This window comes from Atractosteus spatula, chromosome 13 (genome assembly GCF_055471065.1).
Source record: "Atractosteus spatula isolate fAtrSpa1 chromosome 13, fAtrSpa1.hap1, whole genome shotgun sequence".
Lineage (NCBI taxonomy): Eukaryota > Metazoa > Chordata > Actinopteri > Semionotiformes > Lepisosteidae > Atractosteus > Atractosteus spatula.
The window spans coordinates 8,064,615-8,084,774 of record NC_142718.1 but is presented as its reverse complement, the minus strand read 5'-3'; the positions used below and the strand labels follow the sequence as shown (position 1 = coordinate 8,084,774).

Below are 20,160 nucleotides of genomic sequence, written 5' to 3'. Positions count from 1 at the left end.
GGGTGTGACCTCTTTCCTTCCGAGGCCATCTTTTCCATGCTGATAAAGCAATTAGGTTTATTTTTAACTACGAGATTAAAAGCCGTACCTTCTTACGTAGACAGACTCCTTTTTTTACTTTTGGTGGCAGAGAAAATGCATACATAATGACGTACAGTAAGAGGTAACATTATGGAAATGGAGTAACTGGGATCTTTCAAGAGACAGTTCCGAATAACCCCTGAACCAATAAATTAATAAATTACTAAAATATTTTTAGTCATCTATTACTAATCTATTACTAAAAAGACAGGAGGTGCAGCAGGAGAAATCGTTTTAGAAATCTGAGAACGCAAAACCTCTGTTTTTGTTATTGTAACACTGTCTAACAACAGAACTGTCTGTGAGTTAGGGAATGAGGAACCTTGATTGTAAGACTGAACTTGACTGTACGTAACCTCAACTGCAGTTGTGCTGTTTCTGAACTCTGTTATAATCGTTTGTGTTTGTGTTTCCCTGTTGCGCCTTTTAGTCGTTATTGTGACATTGTCTATTCTTTGACTGATTCTTTCTTAGGTCTAGAATTGTTAAATGGAAGCTATTAACTGAGGTTCAGGAGGGATAACAACAGCAAGTCAGTCTAACACAGCTGCACCTAATCACCTTCATTACAGAAATGTACTGTGTGTACTGAACACAGATGCCTCCCTTTGCAGTCATCTCAAGCATCCCTCCACCACCACATCTCCACCTTGAGTTGTCTCTTGGTCAGACAAGGCCCAGGCCATTTCACATTGTGAGGCTCCCCCCATTGGAATTGAACTTTGACACTGACCGCCTCAAAAAAGCTGGTCTGATTGGTGGGAAACGCTGTCATTCATTTTATTTTCAGCCATTCAGAGCCCCTAGGGGATGGGACTTCCAGGCTTTTGAGCTGCTCTCGTCTTCCCACACGTCACAGGCGAAGCACAGTCCCGTGCCTGAGGCTCCACTCCAATTCGAGAGCTGAGAGAGCCCTGACCCGTTAACCCCTCAGTGGCCCTCAGTCACCTGGGCACCACAACTTGTCTGAGGAGTCCTGGGGCTTTCAAATATGAATTATTAAAGCGTCACAGTGGGCTGACGACATAACCCTTTCCGTCATCATATATACTGATGGAAAAAAGAAACGCAACATTTCCTGGAATGAGAATACTATAGTTATACTGTAGCTTATGTTCTTTCACAAAAACTTGTCAATCAGTTTCAGCGCTCTGACCAGCAATACAGCTTGTGCAGTGAGGCATTGCAACTCGCCAATTACACAAAAGCTCGTTAGGTGCACTTTGACCCAACAAGGTCCAGGTGGAACAATGCCTGATCCGGTCACCTTTAAAAAGGCCTTCATTCAAAGCTTAACATAACATCACTCTATTAGCCCTATACAATTTCTTGCATTAGGCCACTGCAAGGAAAAGGCCACACTTAGTCAGTTTTCTGTGCATTCCATAATGCCTCGAATGTCACCAGAAGCAAGGGAGAGGGCCATTGGCATGCTGCAGGCAGGCATGTCATGTGCCAGCGTTGCCAGACACTATGGAGTAAGCCGCCCCTCTGTGTCCCAACTGCAGAGAAGGTTTCAGCAGACCGGCAGGACAGATGATCGTTCAAGATCCAGTCACCCTCGAGTGACCACACCAGAGCAGGACCGACACATCAGACTTTTCTATCTGACAGATCATTTCAGACCCGTACTACTGCTGAAACTGCCGGCAGACACAATGCCCACATCAGTGACAGGACAGTGAGGCTCCATGCTGCTGGCCTTAGAACAAGGCCACCTGTCAGAGGCCCTCTGCTCACACCTCCTAGACGTCACACCCGACTGGCCTGGGCCAGACAGAGGCCGCGATGGACTCGTCAGCAGTGGCATCAGGTCCTCTTCACGGACGAGTCACTCTTCAGCCTGTTCCACGCAGACGGGAGGGGCAGAGTGTGGAGGAGGAGGTGTTGCGTTTCTGTTTTCCATCATTATACATTAGATCAACCTGCTCGTAAAGACGAGTGTCTTTACTGTTTCAGTCATTCCACTCACATTTGTTACTTTTTATAAGGCTGGGCATTTTACAGAAGTGATCTCAATGAAGTACCATGCTCAGACATGCAATAGTTGTGCCCCATCAGAAATAACCATGCACAGCTTTTGACAGTGCTGAATTTCCCATTAGACACTGTAGACACAGTGCCTAGGGCCTATGAAATCTTTAGGGCCTACGAAGGAGGGAAACACTAGTGACTAATGAAAAACGAGCTGAAACAACATGCTTACAATCGACTCTAGGTGCTCCAAATCAATACACATACGCTATCTGGCGTCTGTTCTAGAAACTAGAAGTATCGAAGTAATATCGCTCCATCAATCACATGGTTTAGCATTAGAATACTTGAAAGAGCATCATGTCAATCGACGTAATTCAATTGGTGTTTACCCCTCTTTTTGCACATTTTCGGAGTGAAAGTGCCTAGGGCCTACGAACTCCAAAATCCAGCCCTGGCTTTTGACTTATAGGTGGAAATCCCTTATAATTAATGCTGTCTCTCTTCCATGATCTGTGTGTGTGTGTGTGTGTGTGTGTGTGTGTGAATATGGATGCACTCTGGTGAGGCAGAAAAATGCAGTCTTGTAGGAGGTGAAGTCTGTTCAGTCCAGAGCCATCTAATGTCTGCTGCTTTGTGCTCAAATTCTTTAAGACACATTTTTAAGAAAGCTATCATGCAGCTCATGGCCTGCTGCAGGAATTGCTTTGTGTCTCACGGCAAGAGGTGGCTTTCTTAACTGTCCACAAAGAAGTACTGGACAAAGTGATTTAAAAAGGCAGCCGTGACCCCTGTGATAGGCAAAGTGTTGATGTTCTTGGACGAGACAAAGAATAGATAATGAATCGATAATTGTAATTAGATACTGTCCTCTGGGTCAGTGTTTCAAAGTTCTGAAGAATTCCACAGATTGTCAGTGCCTTTGAGGGGTCTGAATTCTGGACTCGAGCATTGAGACAATCTGATTAATATACCTTGTGATGGTCAGAGTGTCTGGCTCCAGTATGGATTTGAAACCACTGTCCAGTTATCATTAAAGAGCATCTATCCAGCTCCTCACTGATGTCTATAGTGTTGTACTGTATAACAGATGGGAGATCAAAGGAAATGTATGGAATATGAAGACGACGTACATAAATACCGGTTTTTAGCGTTACGTCTTTAGGTTCTCCGTTTCGTTTCGCACAGACCATTGGTGCTGTATGTCCCTCTTTAGTTGCCGTTGTTACCAAGGCAGCATTTAATCAACAAAAGTGTATCCACGGAGACGGCAACATGGCAGCCCAAAGCTGCTGAAAAGCATTAGAAAAATGTTTTTATTGTTTGCTTTTTAAAATATTCACACACAAAAGGTAAGATGGCGTATCTAATAGTAGTTGTCAGACGTACAACGTATTGTATTTAAACTTATATTTCAGAAGATAGGAATTTCGTAGTGAGAAGTAGGTGTACTCTTCTTGAAATTTGTTGCCTTTTCATTCATTTGCAAAGTAGTCTGTGCAAACGACTCCGATTAATTCTTTATTAATTCATTTTTAAAAAAATTCTGCATCCCGCCGTATCTTTAGAGATATATAGGGCTACTGTATCCAACTAATTTAAAGTCATATGTGTTTAAAGAATCACATTAAAGCGTTGTTGTTTCTAGCTTTAACATTGCATAGGAGAATAACTGATCAAATAAGTTGTTTTTTTTTCACTTTGCCGACTCGCACACTTTTTTTAACTATTTTTTTTCAGATTAACATGACTGTCACTAACAAACTAAGAAAAGATTCATTTATATAATTACTCATCTTGATGAACTTGATGAAGCAATTAAAAATTGATTTAGCAAAAAAATGTGGGTGCAGCCAAATTCCAATATCTGTTTTTACACAGAAAAATAAAAAGCTAAAGACTCGTGGAACTGTTCAGATGTATTTATTGCCCAATAGTCAACCAGTATGTTGTGAACCTTCCTTTGGTGGCCTCAAGATCTGTGTGTCTTAAATTCTTAAACTTCTCATGAAGAATATTCGAACGTTTCTCCGTGTTTCTTCTGCTCCTCCTGATTGTGTGGCCTGTGCTTTCTTCCATACCAGAGGCTTTAGATCTCTTACTATTTTGTGATGGAGGTATATGTTGGCTTTGTGTTGTTATCCTGTGGTATAGTTTACCTCTGTCCAACCTTGGCCTTCTGGATGGAAGGCACCTGCTGTTGTCTTAGAATAATCTTAGAAAAAATTGGAATCTCTGGCCATGAGCTCTAACTAAGACACTAAGGGATAATCTATTAGTTAGCCAATCAGATCTATTCTCGACATAATAATTGACTTCAGGTAAAACACCCACGCTCCCACCCTAACCTATTGAGCTAGTAGAACAATACAAGTACTTGGGGACTGTTTTGGACTCCAAGCTCCAATTTCGAAGCCAATACTGACCTGATCCTCAGGAAAGGTCAACAGCGTCTTTTTTTCTTAAGGAAGCTTAAGTATTTTAAGGTCGATGATTCACTGTTGATTTTGTTCTATTGGTCCTTCCTTGAATCTGTTCTAACTTTTACCCTGATCTGCTGGTTTGGCAACCTGAAATCTGAGAGGCAAGGACAGACCGGGCAGCCTTGTGAAAATCCGGCAGAAGTTCATGGGCGCCGATCTTTCAGCCCTCTCCTCCATCTGTCATCTGCGTGTTCTGCGTTAAGCAAAATCCATCTGCGACGATCCTTCACACCCCTTGTTTCAGAACTTCCAGTTACTCCCTTCAGAACACAGATACCGACTCCAACTCCAACTCCAAAGCCAACAGATTCAAGTTCTCATTCATACCTGTAGCCATTTCATTACTTAACCCTTGACCTTAAATGTAAACATGTATGTGTAGTGTTGTTCCTGTTGGGGTTTTTTTCTGTCCGTCTGTACTCCAACACTTTTGCTGTAAAACAACTTGCCCTACCCTGGGGATAATAAAGACACTCTCTTTCTCTCCTATTCTTAACAGAAATCTCTGACATGCTGTGGCATTCTCAGCAAGGAAAATCAGCATGAGCTTCACCTTTCTAAGCTAATATTGCTCATTTTATCACCCAGTCCCATTTGATTTTGGAGTCATTTAACTGCTATATGTATTTTCTTAATGTTGTACGGCATTCTAAAGCAGACACTTGGGTCATTCAGTGAGCCGTAGATTGTAGTCTTATATCCTGAGGATGTCAGAGATTTCTGAAAGTGTTGGGTTTGAGCTGAATTCCCAACCACTTTTCTGACCACACATTTGGGTCAAAACTTCCTGCTACCTTGTGGGCTCCTCACCATCTCAGTAGCATTGAACTTCTTGGTTCAATTCAATACTTTGATGCCATGACAATGAGTTTCATGGAATTGTATCTGAGCTCAATTAAAGATATACAATACAAATATACAACATAATGCCAATAACAGAATGCATCCACCCAACACATTCACTCGCCATCCTAAACACACACCAGTAATAAAATAAAAACCAGCGAGATCAATAACATTGGGGTCTTATTGAGTAACAATGAGCCGTGTAAAAATATCCAAAGATATTTCATAACTTAGTTATTTAAGATATCCTGGTGATGGATACTACCTTTCCAGGTTAAATCAATTTCAACATTGTGTAACCAGAAATATGTGTAATCATTTTTAAAGTGATGCTATTCATACACACAGTGCCTTTGCAAAAAAAAAACAATTCAGACCCTGCCTGTGGTGTCCCATTCTGTGAAATCTCCCAATGATGCATACCCATTTTTTTAAACTTGATATTTCAATCCAAAACCTGAACACTCCACCTAAAGACTTCTATGTTTGAGATAAGTTGCAATAAATGTGGGCAAAAATATGTTGATTGCACAAACGTTAAGATCCATGAACTCAGTAATATTTTGTGGAAGCATTTTTTGGCAGCAGTTACAGCCTCGAGTCTATCAGCTCCTCAAGTTGCCTGGAGTTTGCTTATAGACAGCAGTTTCTGTGATTCCTTAATAGGATTCAAGTGAGGGCTTTGACTGGTTCACTCGAGGACTTTCACTTTCTAATGTTAAGCCTTTCCAGTGTAGCTTAGCCTCGTGCTTTGGATCATTGTCCTGCTGAAAAGTGAAATTTTGTCTTCATGCTAGGTCTGAAGCAGGTTTTCCTCAGTGATTTGTCACTACTTTGCTCCTTCTGTGTTCCTGGTTTACTGAGAAGCTGCCCAATCCATGCTGATGAGAAGCCGATCTATAGCATAGCGATCAGTATTCTGCCACCATCGTGCTCGGCCAGAGGGATGGTAATGACTAAGTGAGGCACTCTGTTCTTTCGCTTAGGTGCTTTCTTGCAAATTCCATACAGGATTTTATTTTCAGTTCCCTTTGTGGTATGACTGGGATGTTGTTGACCCATGGACATTTTCTCCCTTCTCAGCCACTGAACTCTGAAAGTTTGCTTCCCTGGGGTATCCCAAATCAGTATCCTTCTTGCTCAGTTTACAATGTCTGGGTGCCTTCAACATCAAATTCACCATGCATAAAAACATATTGAAACTGTTTGAAATGTTTTTATACACTTCTCTTGATCTTTCAAAAAAAACTCAACTTTATCAGTGAGTGTTTGAAAAGGCCTTGGTCTTCATGGTTTAATCTTTGCTTGAAATTCACTACCTGACTAAGAATGACAGAGATAGGTATGTTTATTCTAAAATCATAGGACCCACACACAGAGGCCACTAATTGTGTGTCTGCTTAAGGTCATTTTTGCACCTAAATTAATTTAGATTTGCCGCAGCAAAGGGCTTGAATGCTTATGCAAACCTGACTGTCCCATTGTCCTTTCACATAAATTATTTTTTTACATTTTCCTTTTTTTTGCTTTAATGCATGGAGTATGTTGTTTACACAACAAATACGAATTGCTTCTTCAAAGCTTCATGACTGCAGGCTTTAAAGCAATGAAGAATGAAAACCATGCAAAGGTCTGTATACTTCTGCAGTGCACTGTATTACTCCTCTGTACATTTAATCAAATTTTAATTTTTAGATTTAGATTCAACTTTTAGGTGTGGTTCTTCTGATTTTCAGGCTTCTGTTTGTCAACTTAATGCAATAACAATTCTGTTGCCTCCTTGATATCTCCTGAACGATGAGACAAATGTATAAGGAAACATATTGCCTCCGTATAAAGAAAGCCTCAAACTGCTTCTTCCAATTCAGGGTCATGGGGGAGGCTGACCCTATCCTGTCAAGCCACGGGCACAAGGCAGGATACACCCTGGACAGGACGCCAGTCTGTCCCAGAGCACACACAGACACAATCGCAGACACGTGCGCAGTGTCTGACATCTAAGGCATTTTTCCTAAAAGCCATTTAACTTACCAGTATGGTTTTGGACTGTGAGAGGAAACCAGAGTACTCGGAGGAAAGCCATGTGAACACAGGAAAAAAACGCACAATCCAACGCAAATACTGTAGCACCCCAGGTCCAGAATTGGACACAGGGCACCCGAGCTGCAAGGCAGCATTGCTAACCACTGTGCCAACCGGAGAAATCTTCAGTCCTATGAAATATAAATATAGCACTTTATTCTAAAGCCTCCACATATTAGGAATGTCTTTATATAGTTGGAAATGCATTTTTAATGCATGTTTTATGTGTGGATTCTTACAGTGTTTCTAAGAATCCAGTGCTACAAACACATATTGAAGACTGAATAAAAGAATGTCAGAAGTGATTCTTTATTACTGAAGACCAGTTTCACCCAACCCTCAAGTTTGCACATTAAACACAAGGAATTCATGTTTTGCAACCTAAAAACTTAATTCAAGAGGCAGGAAACGTGGCTTTGTTCAGCTGCTGGCTTATTAGGAAATTGCTGAGAGAGGCAGTGGAATGATCAAGAGAAAACGTGGACCTGCCTAGTTCTGTTATTGCATATGCCACTTCTGCTTTCTGTATATTAAATTAACAGTGTGCCCTCATTTGGACCTGTAACTCCTTACTTGAAAATGGTTACCAGAAACACTCATTTTATGGTTAAATATATAAATAAATTTGCATTTGGAGGATTGTAAATCAGGAACAATAACCGAAACGGCCCGACCCTGTAAAATATTTACACTTTGCTGTTTAATCAATCAGGGAATGTCAGGCTCATTACTGAAATATGAACAGATTGTGTGATCTTTTAAAGTAATCACCCTTATTGGTTCAGATTTTCTCCAGCCTGTCGTGTCACTTAAGTTAATGGGAAAGGAAGAAATGAGCAATGGATATCATAAATTCACATCCTTCTGACTTAACTGTTGTACAAACGTATGAAAAAAAGCGAAGTTTAAATCCTGAACTTTACCGAAAAGGGTAACTGTTTGGCTGCTGGGGTGTAGGGTGATTCTTTGAAGAACGTACTACAAAAGCATCATTCCTTTTTCCTCAAAGATCATCTGCCTACTGCTTGAGTACTTTCTCCATATAATTAGAATACAATATAGTTATAAAATAAAATAATCATACTTTTGTCTTCTATATGTACTGTATATAAGAAACAGTGGCATAGTTAGGTGTGAGGCCATACATACACTGTGTTTTACTCTGCATGTATAAAGGGTTTATGCTTTTTTTTATAAATACAGGTATATACTCTTTAAAAATAGATTAAAGATTATCCAGCAAAGGAAAATAGGCTCGATTTAATTGTTATACAATAATATTAAAATGATATAATTTTTAAATTATTGGTACAAGAATAAGATCTGTAACAAGCGTTAGTTGCTGGAACCTGGTTATATTGTACTATTATAATAGTATGAGGTGCAGATGTTGACAACTGTTTTCAATCTTTCGGGTTTTAATGTACAAAGAAGACATCAAAGCAGCTGGCAGTTGTGTTGTTTCAGATACAATGTCTAACAAATAACATATACCCCCTTCCAAATATACCCTCAACATTTACAGAGCACATCTTCATATATCACAATAGTAGGAATGAGTATGGAGCGGCTCAATAAACATTTAGCCATACGTCTTTGAACACTTATATTCTCTTTTTTGACAGGGCTGCAATGTTGGCAGAAATTCACCGCTGTCCTTTGACCGCAGAAACTTTTCAGAAGACAAACTTCGCCAAACATGAACAGGTATCCCAACCCCAGAGTCAACAAATATGATGATGTTATAATTGCTTACATTTCACTTTTCTGGACACTCCACTCAAAGTGCTATACAGGTAATGGGGACTCCACCACCACCACCAATGTGCAGCCCCCACCTGGAAGATGCAACAGCAGCCATAGTGAGCCAGAACGCTCACCACACATCAGCTATCAGTGGGGAGGAGAGCAGAGTAATGAAGCCAGTTCATAGATGGGGATTATTGGCCATGATTGGTAAGGGCCAATGGGAAATTTGGCCAGGGGTTACACCCCTACTCTTTTCAAGAAACGCCCTGGGATTTTTGATGACCACAGAGAGTCAGAACCTTGGTTTTATGTCTCATCCAAAGGATGTCGTCTTTTTACAGTATAGTGTCCCCGTCACTACACTGGGGTATTAGTACCAACATAGACCGCAGGGTGAGCATCCCCTGCTGGCCCCACTAACACCTCTTCCAGCAGCAACCTTAGTTTTTCCCAGGAGGTCTTCCATCCAGGTACTGACCAGGCTCACACCTGCTGGGCTTCAGTGGGCTGCCAGTTGTGAGTTGCAGGGTGATATGGCTGCTGGCTGTTATGTCTTTATCTTTTGTAAGAGCGTGACATACAAACGTGACCTGCAAGCATTGTTTATAATAAGTGGTTTTTCTAGAAAACATTGTCACGCTCTGTGCCTCCCATTCAAACATAATTCAAAGAAATTCTACACCTTCTTTCCTGTTTTTGTCATGGTAGATGTCTAAGGAAACCAAGGTATCTTAGGCAGCACAGTGGTGTTGGCAGACCTGTAGGTGGACCTCCTTCCTCTAGACCAGAATTGTCAAACCAGTGTGGTTAAATATTTAGTAATATTAATAGCTTTGCACAGAACTGTCTGTCAATCTGTCAATCTGTCAATCCATCTTCGCAAACCTGGGGAGAACATGCAAGCTCCACACACATAGCACCCCAGGTCTGGAATTGAATCTAGAGCCCCAGAGCTGCAAAGCAGCAGTGTTAGCCACTGTGCCACGACCAAAGTCATATTTGTCAAAAATAATTAATTTCAGAAAACATGAGATTCACATTTATTCTCACCGCTGTAGCTAGTATTTTGTAAATCCTCCTCTGGCAGGGATTACACTGGCAAGATGCCCCCTATAGTGTACTATGAGGTTCTATAATTTCAGAGGAGCAATAGCATAATACAGTACATTTATTAGCATCTCTGCATGCAGAAGTCCTTCAGACCCTTTGGTTTCAGCGAGTGAACTTCCATCTTGAGTTAGAATCACAAATGTTCAATTAGATTCAGGTCAGAAGACTGGGATGACCGGTTGAGAAGATGTATTTTGTGTGTAGTTAATCATGCCTTTTTGGATTTGGATTTGGATGTATCTTTTGGTTCATTGCCTTGCTGACATGTTCATCCTCAGTAAAGCTCGAGTTTTTTGGAAGAAAGAACCTCATGCCTGGACGCAATGTCCTGGCGTTTGTTGAGGTACATGATTTCCTTCATCATGATGAGGACTTTGGGACCTGTAGATGCAAAACAACCCAAAAAACATGATCAAATATTTCCAAGTCTCAACATGGGCTTTATCTTTTTACACCAAACCTAATACTGATGAGAATCTCCAAAAGCCTCAATTTGCTATTCATTTTACCATAAGACATTGTTTCGACTGTCATACAAATGACTGGCACATTGGCAAGAGACGCCCCTTTTTCTGGTTCGACCTCTTCCTTGCGACCCAGCTATGAGCTCCACATTCATGCAAGCGACATTTTAAACTTAGTTCTCAGCACTTTGTGCGCTAAAGATGAGCAGTGTGTCTTCTCAATATCGTTTGGATTTACAGTTGTCTCCCAAACCACTTGTCTCACAGCTCAAGGTAGCAAAGGATAGTTGCATCCTATTGCTAGCGGGTTGGCCACGATACCAGTAGCCTTAAATGTCTTAATGATGAGCACTACAGAGGAAAGTAGAAGATTCAGCTTTTAATGGGTTTTTATAGCCATCCTCCAGTTTGTGGAGATCAGTGACCACTTGCCTGCAGGCTCGAGTAGCTCTCTCATTTTGTGAGAGATGAATCCTGATGAAGCATGCTACTACTCCCCAGCAGAACAGGAAAACTGCAGAAGAGACTTTCGCTGAATTTCTAAAGAGCAGAACGTTCTAGAGGTGTAACTGAATGTGACCCCCTTGTGTCTTGGAGTTAATGTATAACATACAGTACTATATGACTTTGCTCTGTGCAATGCTCTTGTGATTGGAGAATAACATTATTAACATTATTAATTATTAGAGACACATTATTTAGTCCATAGCTCATTCAGCTATGTGATATTTTTGTTACCATTTTATCAAGGTTATGAATAAACATGGAAGGCGGTGTAGCTGTCTGTAGTCTGTACAGTAGTCTAGTTGCGCTCATCGTGTGACATTATTAAACTAATTAGAAGCTATTTGCTTTTTTTCCTATGTAGTGTTCAGTTCCTCCACAATGATCAATTTAGCTTGGGACAATAATGCTGTAATGCTACTACTTTAGTAGTTTCCACCAATCGGTGTTGTTTTCATAAGCAGTCGTGTTTTTTAACCATATTTCTTTCTTTTTTCAGTTTTTCAATCCTGCTGACCTTTGCTCTCCATAAAGTAGATTTTGTATTGGGCTCTCTCTGGTGGCTTGTCTTACTCCTTACTGAATAATAATAATGCCTTCCACTAATATGGTACTTCTTACACCTGTATCACACTCTACTGACAGTGCTTTACAGGTAATGGGGACTCCCCTTCACCACCACCAATGTGCAGCCCCCACCTGGATGATGCGACGGCAGCCAAAGTGCGCCAGTACGCTCACCACACATCAGCTCTCAGTGTGGAGGAGAGCAGAGTAATGAAGCCAATGCAAAAATGGGGATTATTATGAGGCCACGATTGGTAAAGGCCAGGGAAAATGTGGCCAGGACACACCCCTGTTCTTTTCGAGAAATACCCTGGGATTTTTAATAACTGCAGAGAGTCAGGGCCTTGGTCTTAAGTCGCATCCAAAGGACAGAGTCTTTTTACAGTATAGTGTCCCTGTCACTATAATGGGACATTAGGACCCACACAGACTGCAATTGGAGTGCCCTCTACTGGTCCAACTAAAACCATTTCCAGCAGCAACCTTAGCTTTCCCAGGAGGTCTCCATCCAGGTATTAACCAGGCTCACACACGCTTAGCTTCAGTGGGTCACCAGTTGTGAGTTGCAGGGTCATATACTGTAGCTGAAGGCTAATGTAAATAATTTACTTGAAAATGTTTTGTTTGAAAGTGCAAACTTTTCACTGTTACAATAAATGCTTCTACTCCATAGGTCTCAAGTCCTGGGGTTGATTCTGAACTGTACTGACTTCTGTGTGGAGTTACCATGTTCTTTCAATGTTTGTGTATGTTTTATACATCCTCAGTTGCTTCAGTTTCCTGCCTCCTTCCACAGACGTGCTGGCTAGCCTGATTTATGTCTGTATTGTGTGCATACTGTATATCCTAAGATGTACATGTACAGTCTGAACATCCTGTCCAGGATGTAGCCTTGTCCCTTGTTCTTTTCTCGAATCTGGAATAAGCAGCTCTCTAAAAATTGAATGATTTTTCAGTGATTATTTGTAATATTTCCTCAGTAAAATGTTTGAGGTCTTTTTCATTACGTTCACCTGATTGTACTTAATGGTGTGCAGTAGAACTGTCAAGACTTTAGAAAACAAAGACAATGAGCACACAACTAATGTAACTTTGTGAAAAGTGTCTTTGGCATGTCCCTAACCCATGTATGTAAAAGGCAGTGTGCTTTATTGCAAAATCAGATTTACCTTTCTCCTACAGGGGTAAGTCATGAAGAAATCAAATAATATACACCATCTTACAAAGGTAAATTTGTGTTTGCACATTGAACATGTGAAGATAGACATGAAAAAATGCTCATGGTTTGCTCTCCCTCCTCCTGTCTGGACAGGATCCTTATTCTTATTCTGTTTCGGTCTGTTTAATCCCCATCTTGTGTGTGGCTGACAGGTGGCAGTACCCAGACGGCCTGATACCCGGAGGCAGCAGGTGCAGAAGAGATCTTTCTTTGGCGTGGAGGTGTTAGAGGAGCTGGTGTGGGACAGCTGGGAGCTGGGCAGGGAGTTTACCAAAACTCTTCTGCTGAAGAACATTCACATCAAACTGCAGAAGCTGCAGTTCAGGTGAATCATTTCTCCCATGTCTCCAAAACACAGCTTAGCAGTTGGGAGAAAGCTCACAATTATGGGCATTTTCAGTGTTAATTTATTGGAAAGAGTAACATTTTCAAAGGTAATTTAGCTGTGTTTCTGATCTATTGTAAAGTTCAAGAATTGCATAATAATTCAATTTGGTTTAAGATGATTCTTATGGGGAGCGGAACGGAGGCACAATGATTAGCATTACTGCCTCACAGTGGGTTCACTCCTGGACCTGGGGTGCTGTCTGTGTGGAGTTTGTAGGTTCTCCCTGTGTTCATATGGGGTTCCTCGGGTTACACAGTCCCAAAACATGCTGGGAATTTAAATGGCTTCTGGGAAAATATGCCCTGGTGTGAGTGTGTGCTTGTTTGTGTCTATGTCTGCCCTGCAATTGACTGGAATCCCATCCAGGGTGAATCCTGTCTTGTACCTGGTCTGGCTCCCCCCTGACCCTGACTTGGATGAAGAAAAAGGATGGATGGATGGATGGATGGATGGATGGAAGTTCATTCTTCATATTCCTGAATCGAAACTGTGACTGAGAGATCCGTACATTCCACACAATCCAACCACCCCAAGGAAGGCTGCTCTTCCTATTAACTTTTTTATGTGGCATTAACCATGGCCTGGTTCGTTTTAGCCCCCACACTGACGAAACTCCCTGCTAAATCTTCTTCAGAATCCAACTGTGACCTTCGGCTGAAATAGTCCATAGTTTTCAAATTTGAAATTGAATTTAAATTTGACATTGAGCACAGCCTGGCCACCTTGAGCTCTGGAGCTACAGTCTTAACGTCTTCAAAAGTACCAGATTGTAGAACAGTATAAAAATAAAGCCCTGTCTATGGGGAATCTGGCCGACAGACAGGTTTTAGAGATTCTTAGACAGCATGAAATGCAAGTTCTGTTCTGAAGGTCAGAAATGATCATTAACATAGTTTGCCTCCACAGGCCACCATCTTCCAGATTCTTCACAACCTTGTTTCCTCAGACAATTGTCCTGAGCCCAGGGACCTCCTTCTCCCTCCCTGTCACTTTCCGCCCGCTGGAAAAGGTAAAGGCAAGCAAACCTCTTGTTCAGAAACTGGGACTGAATAGCTAGAGATAAATAAGAAAATGTCTGCTCTTACAGTTATCAACATTGTAGCAGCATTTTGTAGTAGAAATGACAGGGCTAGCTGCCAGTAAATTGTAACATAAAAGAAAATACGTGATTTCTGAAAAGAATCATGCTTCTGAGGAAATATTTTTTTTGCAGAATTGCCTCAATTTAGTACTGTTATGACTAAAGCACACCTTGTTCACATTTTGTGCATGTATTTGAACTAGTATTAATTACATCACTAAGGTATTGGAGGAACTTTCTCTACCATTATTCAGTGGTAAAATAAACTTTAAATCACATCCTTTTTGATTGCATTTACAAAAAATGGCTTTCTTTTTGAGGGGAAGTTTCTGAAGAAAATGTATTTTTGTTTTAGACCTGCTGATGATTGACATGAATGAGTGTATGAAAGGATATGGTGAAAAATTTACGCCAAATTAATATCTGCAGTCCCGTAAATTGTGTTAAACGTTACATGGGAATCCAGATGGAACATATCAAATTAAATTGATTAATAAGGAAACATGGAGATCTTCCGAAATTTCCGATTTTTGCCAAATCAAATGCTGTAACCACAATATGCACTCGTGGTGTGGAAAAGAATTCTCCAATGTAAGTCTTCTGTTTGTAGCGCGCGTACTCGGATAGCATTCAGTTTGAGACGAAGGAAGGGGCTTTTCAAGTCATGCTCTGTGCCACCCTTCCTTGCCACGCACTAGAGATGCCCGAGTGTGTGGTTGTGCCCATGTGTGCTGCTCATGACAGCTCTCAGACCACATTCTGTTTTCGCAATACCAGGTAATTGCATTCATTCTTATTTGATTAACACATTGAAGTAAGAATGAGTAACACTGTACTGTACCTTTTATTTTACTACAGTTTGAAGACAAGTGAGTGTTCCTCCCATGTATAATGATGTAGTGGATTCTTCTCTGTTGCATTACAACTTTCCTGAAGAAATCAGAACTTTCTGTATGAAAAATGGGATTTAATTTATTGCTGTTTACTGCTGAATACATTGTATCTCACTTTTCATGAAGACACAGTCCAGAGACTTGGAACTCGATAACGTGATGCTTTGAAAACATCTTCATGACAGTTTTTTTATTTTTAAAACTGTGAGGTAGGGATTATATCCATTACATATGTGTACAGCAAACGTACAGCATATGTTATGGATAAGGGAGTATATCAAAAGTATATCACAATACCGGCCAAAGTAAACAATATTTCAAAATCTCCCCTTATCTTTGTATCATTTGTGCAGTTCTAAAATGTTCTGTTCTAAATGTTGTTGAGCAAAACTATATTTTGTAATAGTAAGTATTATAAAAATACTCCCTACTGCTAATAACCGTGTGGAGCTGCATTAACACATTATACATGACCGTACCTGCCTAAAATTAAAATTAACCTATCTGGCAAGCTGTTGACATTATGCTGATTGACATCAATTGTTTTTTTGGGGGGGATATTTTTCAAATGTTTGTAATTCCTGGTCTTGTTCAGATGAGTGCTTGAGTAAAACCCTTGAATTTCCTTTTCCACTCTGGCCAGGAAGCCAGCTCCTCTAGTGTCTGACCATGCCACAGCTTAGCAGAGAAGTTGTGAGACTTTCCTGCGTACAGTAAACACACCTTAGACACATGAGCACGCGACAAAAGTAAGGGGAGTACAAGCCTCAGATTCTTGGAATTCAGGGGAGCAGAATCAACCAAGATTCTTTTTGTTTATCAATATCAACTAAGATATTTCGTTTTAAAAAGGTTCTGGGGTGTAAGCACTTTTAAAAGTCTTGTGCCATAACAAAATGATCTTCCTGACAGTGCTATCGGAAACAGCACTATAGGTTCATCAGTAAACTAATGTCGTTGTTGTCATTGGTATTATGTTTTAGAAAGGTGCTGGGGTGTAAGCACTTTTAAAAGTGTTGTGCCATAAAAAAAAAAGGCAGACTGTGCCTTCACTGAACAGATGTTTTGAGTCTGCTGCTACTTTGTGTACAAAATTTTGATTTTCTTGAGTGAAGAATGTGTGGATCATTCCCAGCAGTATTGCACCTGTGCTGTTGCCTTCTCAGCCTGTATACCGTACCTCCATTACTCTCCTTTCTTTTTTTACCTCAGCAAGCTCAAGACATTTTTCTCCTGGGACGCGCCTGAGCCTTTCCAGCTTACCCCGGCCAGTGGTCTCCTGGAGCCTGGGGCGGAGTGCCAGGTGACGGTGGTTTTCAGCCCTAAGGCCGCTCTGGTGTACGAGGAAGTCGCCACCTGTGCTTTCGGAGACCATGGGGAGAGCAAGAGAAACGTCCGCATCATAGCCCTGTGTAAGACTGACCATCTCCAAGCTGATCCAGGTGTTTTCAGTGCATTTCAAGCCGGTTCTTAAATGTCAGGGGACTAAGATGATATATAAATGCATCTTCACATACAGTACACTTGATGCGTAAGATACTGTACTGTAGGTTTGTAAAGATGTTCTTGCAGAAAAATATGCAGTTTTTATCCTGTTGAACATGATCTTCCTGACAGTGCTATCGGAAACAGCACTATAGGTTCATCAGTAAACTTATGTCGTTGTTGTCATTGTTATTTTGTTTTAAAAAGGTGCTGGGGTGTAAGCACTTTTAAAAGTGTTGTGCCATACTGTGCCTTCACTGAACAGATGTTTTGAGTCTCCTGCTACTTTGGGTACAAAATCGAGATTTTCTGGGATTTAAGCATCTGATTGAAACTTGTGCGCCCATGCTTTAAAATTAAAAATGACAAGTTCTGAAAAAAATTAGCTACAATAATAGGAGATATGTGTGATTTTGTTTTTAAACTTTTTTGTCATTTGTTTTTAAACATCTTTCAACTTAATAACATGAATAACATGAATGTTGCACAGTTTAAGTTGGAATCATATCAACATATTAAGAATAAGATGATTCACTTTGCATGTTGCAGGATTAGCTGATCTTGATTTTATATTCCTTAACCAACAAACAAAACAAATGCCTAACTGGCTTTGGAACATCCTGTTGTGACAAAAGTTTATAATAACAGAGATTACTACTTTTTGCAGGTGGTATTTTTTTTCAGAAATGATTTTTGTCTGCCCTACATTGTGTGTTTTGCATGATTCTCTTTTGTAAAATCTGCTTGTATTGTTTTCCTGCGAAAGCTTAGTGTTATAAGAGCCACATTCTAAAATTAATTTAGTCTGAAAGCTAAATGATTTGAAATCGGCTGAAAAAATACAATTACAGTAAGTCTTCACTGAGGGATGTTGCTGTAAAGAATGATGCATGGTATCCATTGTAGTACGGATGCACTTATAAGCCACAACCTTCTGAATTGGTGGAGTAAGATATTATTGTTGAAATAGTTATCACTGGCTGTACTGTGCTACGCATCTGATGTGTCTTTCACATCATTGTCTGTGTCTACACAGCAAAATATTCCCACCTCCTGGTGAGCGCGCCAGGGCATCTCTCTCAGACGTCAGGGCAGGAAGACACCCAGAGCATTCTGGACTTTGGTAGTGTGGCCGTGGGGAGCACCGTGGAGAAGCATTTTGAGGTTCACAACCTGTCTGTGGTAAGACGTGCAAATCAAGATGACAAACAGTTGTAGCTTCCGATTTGTAAAAATGCCCTCATATGCTTAGTTCCAATACAGCAATAATTTCCTTCACCTAGTGTATCCTTATGCATGAATATTTTTCATTTTAGTGTAATATACCTTTCCCATTCAATACAACATACAACTACAAATACAAACTGTGAAGCACTGAGCTTGAATGAAAGACAAGTTTTAAAGTAGAGACATCATTTTAAAAATAAAATATGCAAAGCAAATATGAAGATATGTAGAAAAAGTACTGTATTTCATTCCAGGGATGCCATGTTAAAATTTTACGATGCTCTCATTTAGAACATTGTATACATCTGTGGTCACCGCGATACAAAAATAGATATCGCTGCTTTGGAATCGGACCAGAAGGGAGCAACCAGTACGTCCTTAAGTTCAAAGGAATGTCCTGTACCGACAGGCTAAAAGAACTGAATCTTTTAAGTTTTGAACAGACTACAAGGGGGTTGTGGCAGGCCAGCAGTAATGAAAATAGTGATTTCAGATGACCTACCACTAGAATTCGTTAAGGCCACTGTTGTTTGTAATAGTTTCATTTGTGGTGCATTAATTAATAAGTTAATTATTTTGATAATTGATGAAGAGGTGCGAGGCACCTTTTCACATTGGGTGAATCATTGAAGTATTCAGAATGCTCAAATGCACAGACAATGTTCACCCTCTGGACTTCAGAATCAACAATGAAACATAAACCTTTTCTGGACTTGCTGGGGTATCTAAATCTGCTTTGAACAAACTGCAGTATGTCCAAAATTCGGTAGGCAGAATCCTGACCAGGTCTAGTGCAAGTGATCACTTTACTCCTATCCTGGAGTCCATGCACTGGCTTCCTGTCAAATTCCGTGTGGACTTTAAAATCCTCATGCTCACCTATAAGCCTCTGCATGGCTTGGCACCTCAGTACCTGTCTGAATTATTATCGCCCTACTCCTCCTTGCAACCTTCGCTCTTCTAATTCTGGTCTCCTAACTGTCCTCCAAGCCCGTCTACATTGTATGGGTGACAGGGCCTTCTCCTGTTATGCCCCCCAAGCTCTGGAACTCTCTGCCCAAGGATATCAGAGAGTCACCTTCTCTAAACTCCTTCAAATCCAGACTCAAAACCTTCTTCTTTAGAAGAGCCTTTACTTAACTGGTTCCATTCTTCACCCCTCTGCTTCTACTTTCTTAGTACCACCATCCACGGTCTCCTCATTAAATTGTAATTGTGTTTTATCTTGTGTATTCTTTTTATTTATTGTTGTTGTCATCCTGTAAAGCGCTTTGAGAAGCCGCCTTTAAAGGTGCTATATAAAATAAAGTTTATTACTTTCATTATTATTTATTATAAACCAAAGGACACAAATGAAAGCATAGGGGAAGTGGATTTAAAAAGGAGGAAAGGAGGCACAAAGCGTTATGGGAGTCTGGAACATGCTACTCAACGCGTCAAAGACAATTTATTGAATGCTCTCTCTTTTTCGTAAAACACACATGTACGGTACTTTAATAATAATTTATAATAATAAGAATTGTAAGGATAATAAGAATTGCTTACACTTATATAGGTGTATATTGCTTATATTGCTTACACTTATATATATACTTTTCTGGACACTCAACTCAAAGCGCTTTACAGGTAATGGGGACTCCCCTCCACCACCACCAATGTGCAGCCCCACCTGGATGATGCGACGGCAGCCATAGTGCGCCAGTACGCTCACCACACATCAGCTATCAGTGGGGAGGAGAGCAGCGTAATGAAGCCAATTCATAGAGGGGGATTATTAGGAGGCTATGATTGGTAAGGGCCAATGGGAAATTTGGCCAGGGGTTACACCCCTACTCTTTTCAAGAAACACCCTGGGATTTTTAATGATCACAAAGAGTCAGGACCTCGGTTTTAGGTTCCATCCGAAAGACGGCGCCTGTTTACACTATAGTGTCCCCGTCACTATACAGGGGCATTAGGACCCACATGGACCACAGGGTGAGTGCCCCCTGCTGGCCCCACTAGCAC

At 40.7% G+C, this 20,160-nt stretch overlaps 1 protein-coding gene across 1 annotated transcript in view; it reads left to right on the top strand.

Moving 5' to 3' along the window:
• Positions 1–9,098: 9,098 nt before the first annotated feature.
• Positions 9,099–20,160, top strand: part of cfap65 (cilia and flagella associated protein 65) — a 47,650-nt gene continuing 36,588 nt past the window's right edge. Inside the window, exons 1-6 of the mRNA XM_088930989.1 lie at positions 9,099–9,173; positions 13,232–13,404; positions 14,374–14,476; positions 15,159–15,325; positions 16,654–16,853; positions 17,963–18,108. Coding sequence (XP_088787115.1) covers positions 9,099–9,173; positions 13,232–13,404; positions 14,374–14,476; positions 15,159–15,325; positions 16,654–16,853; positions 17,963–18,108 — 864 coding nt within the window. The remainder of the gene's footprint in view (positions 9,174–13,231; positions 13,405–14,373; positions 14,477–15,158; positions 15,326–16,653; positions 16,854–17,962; positions 18,109–20,160) is intronic.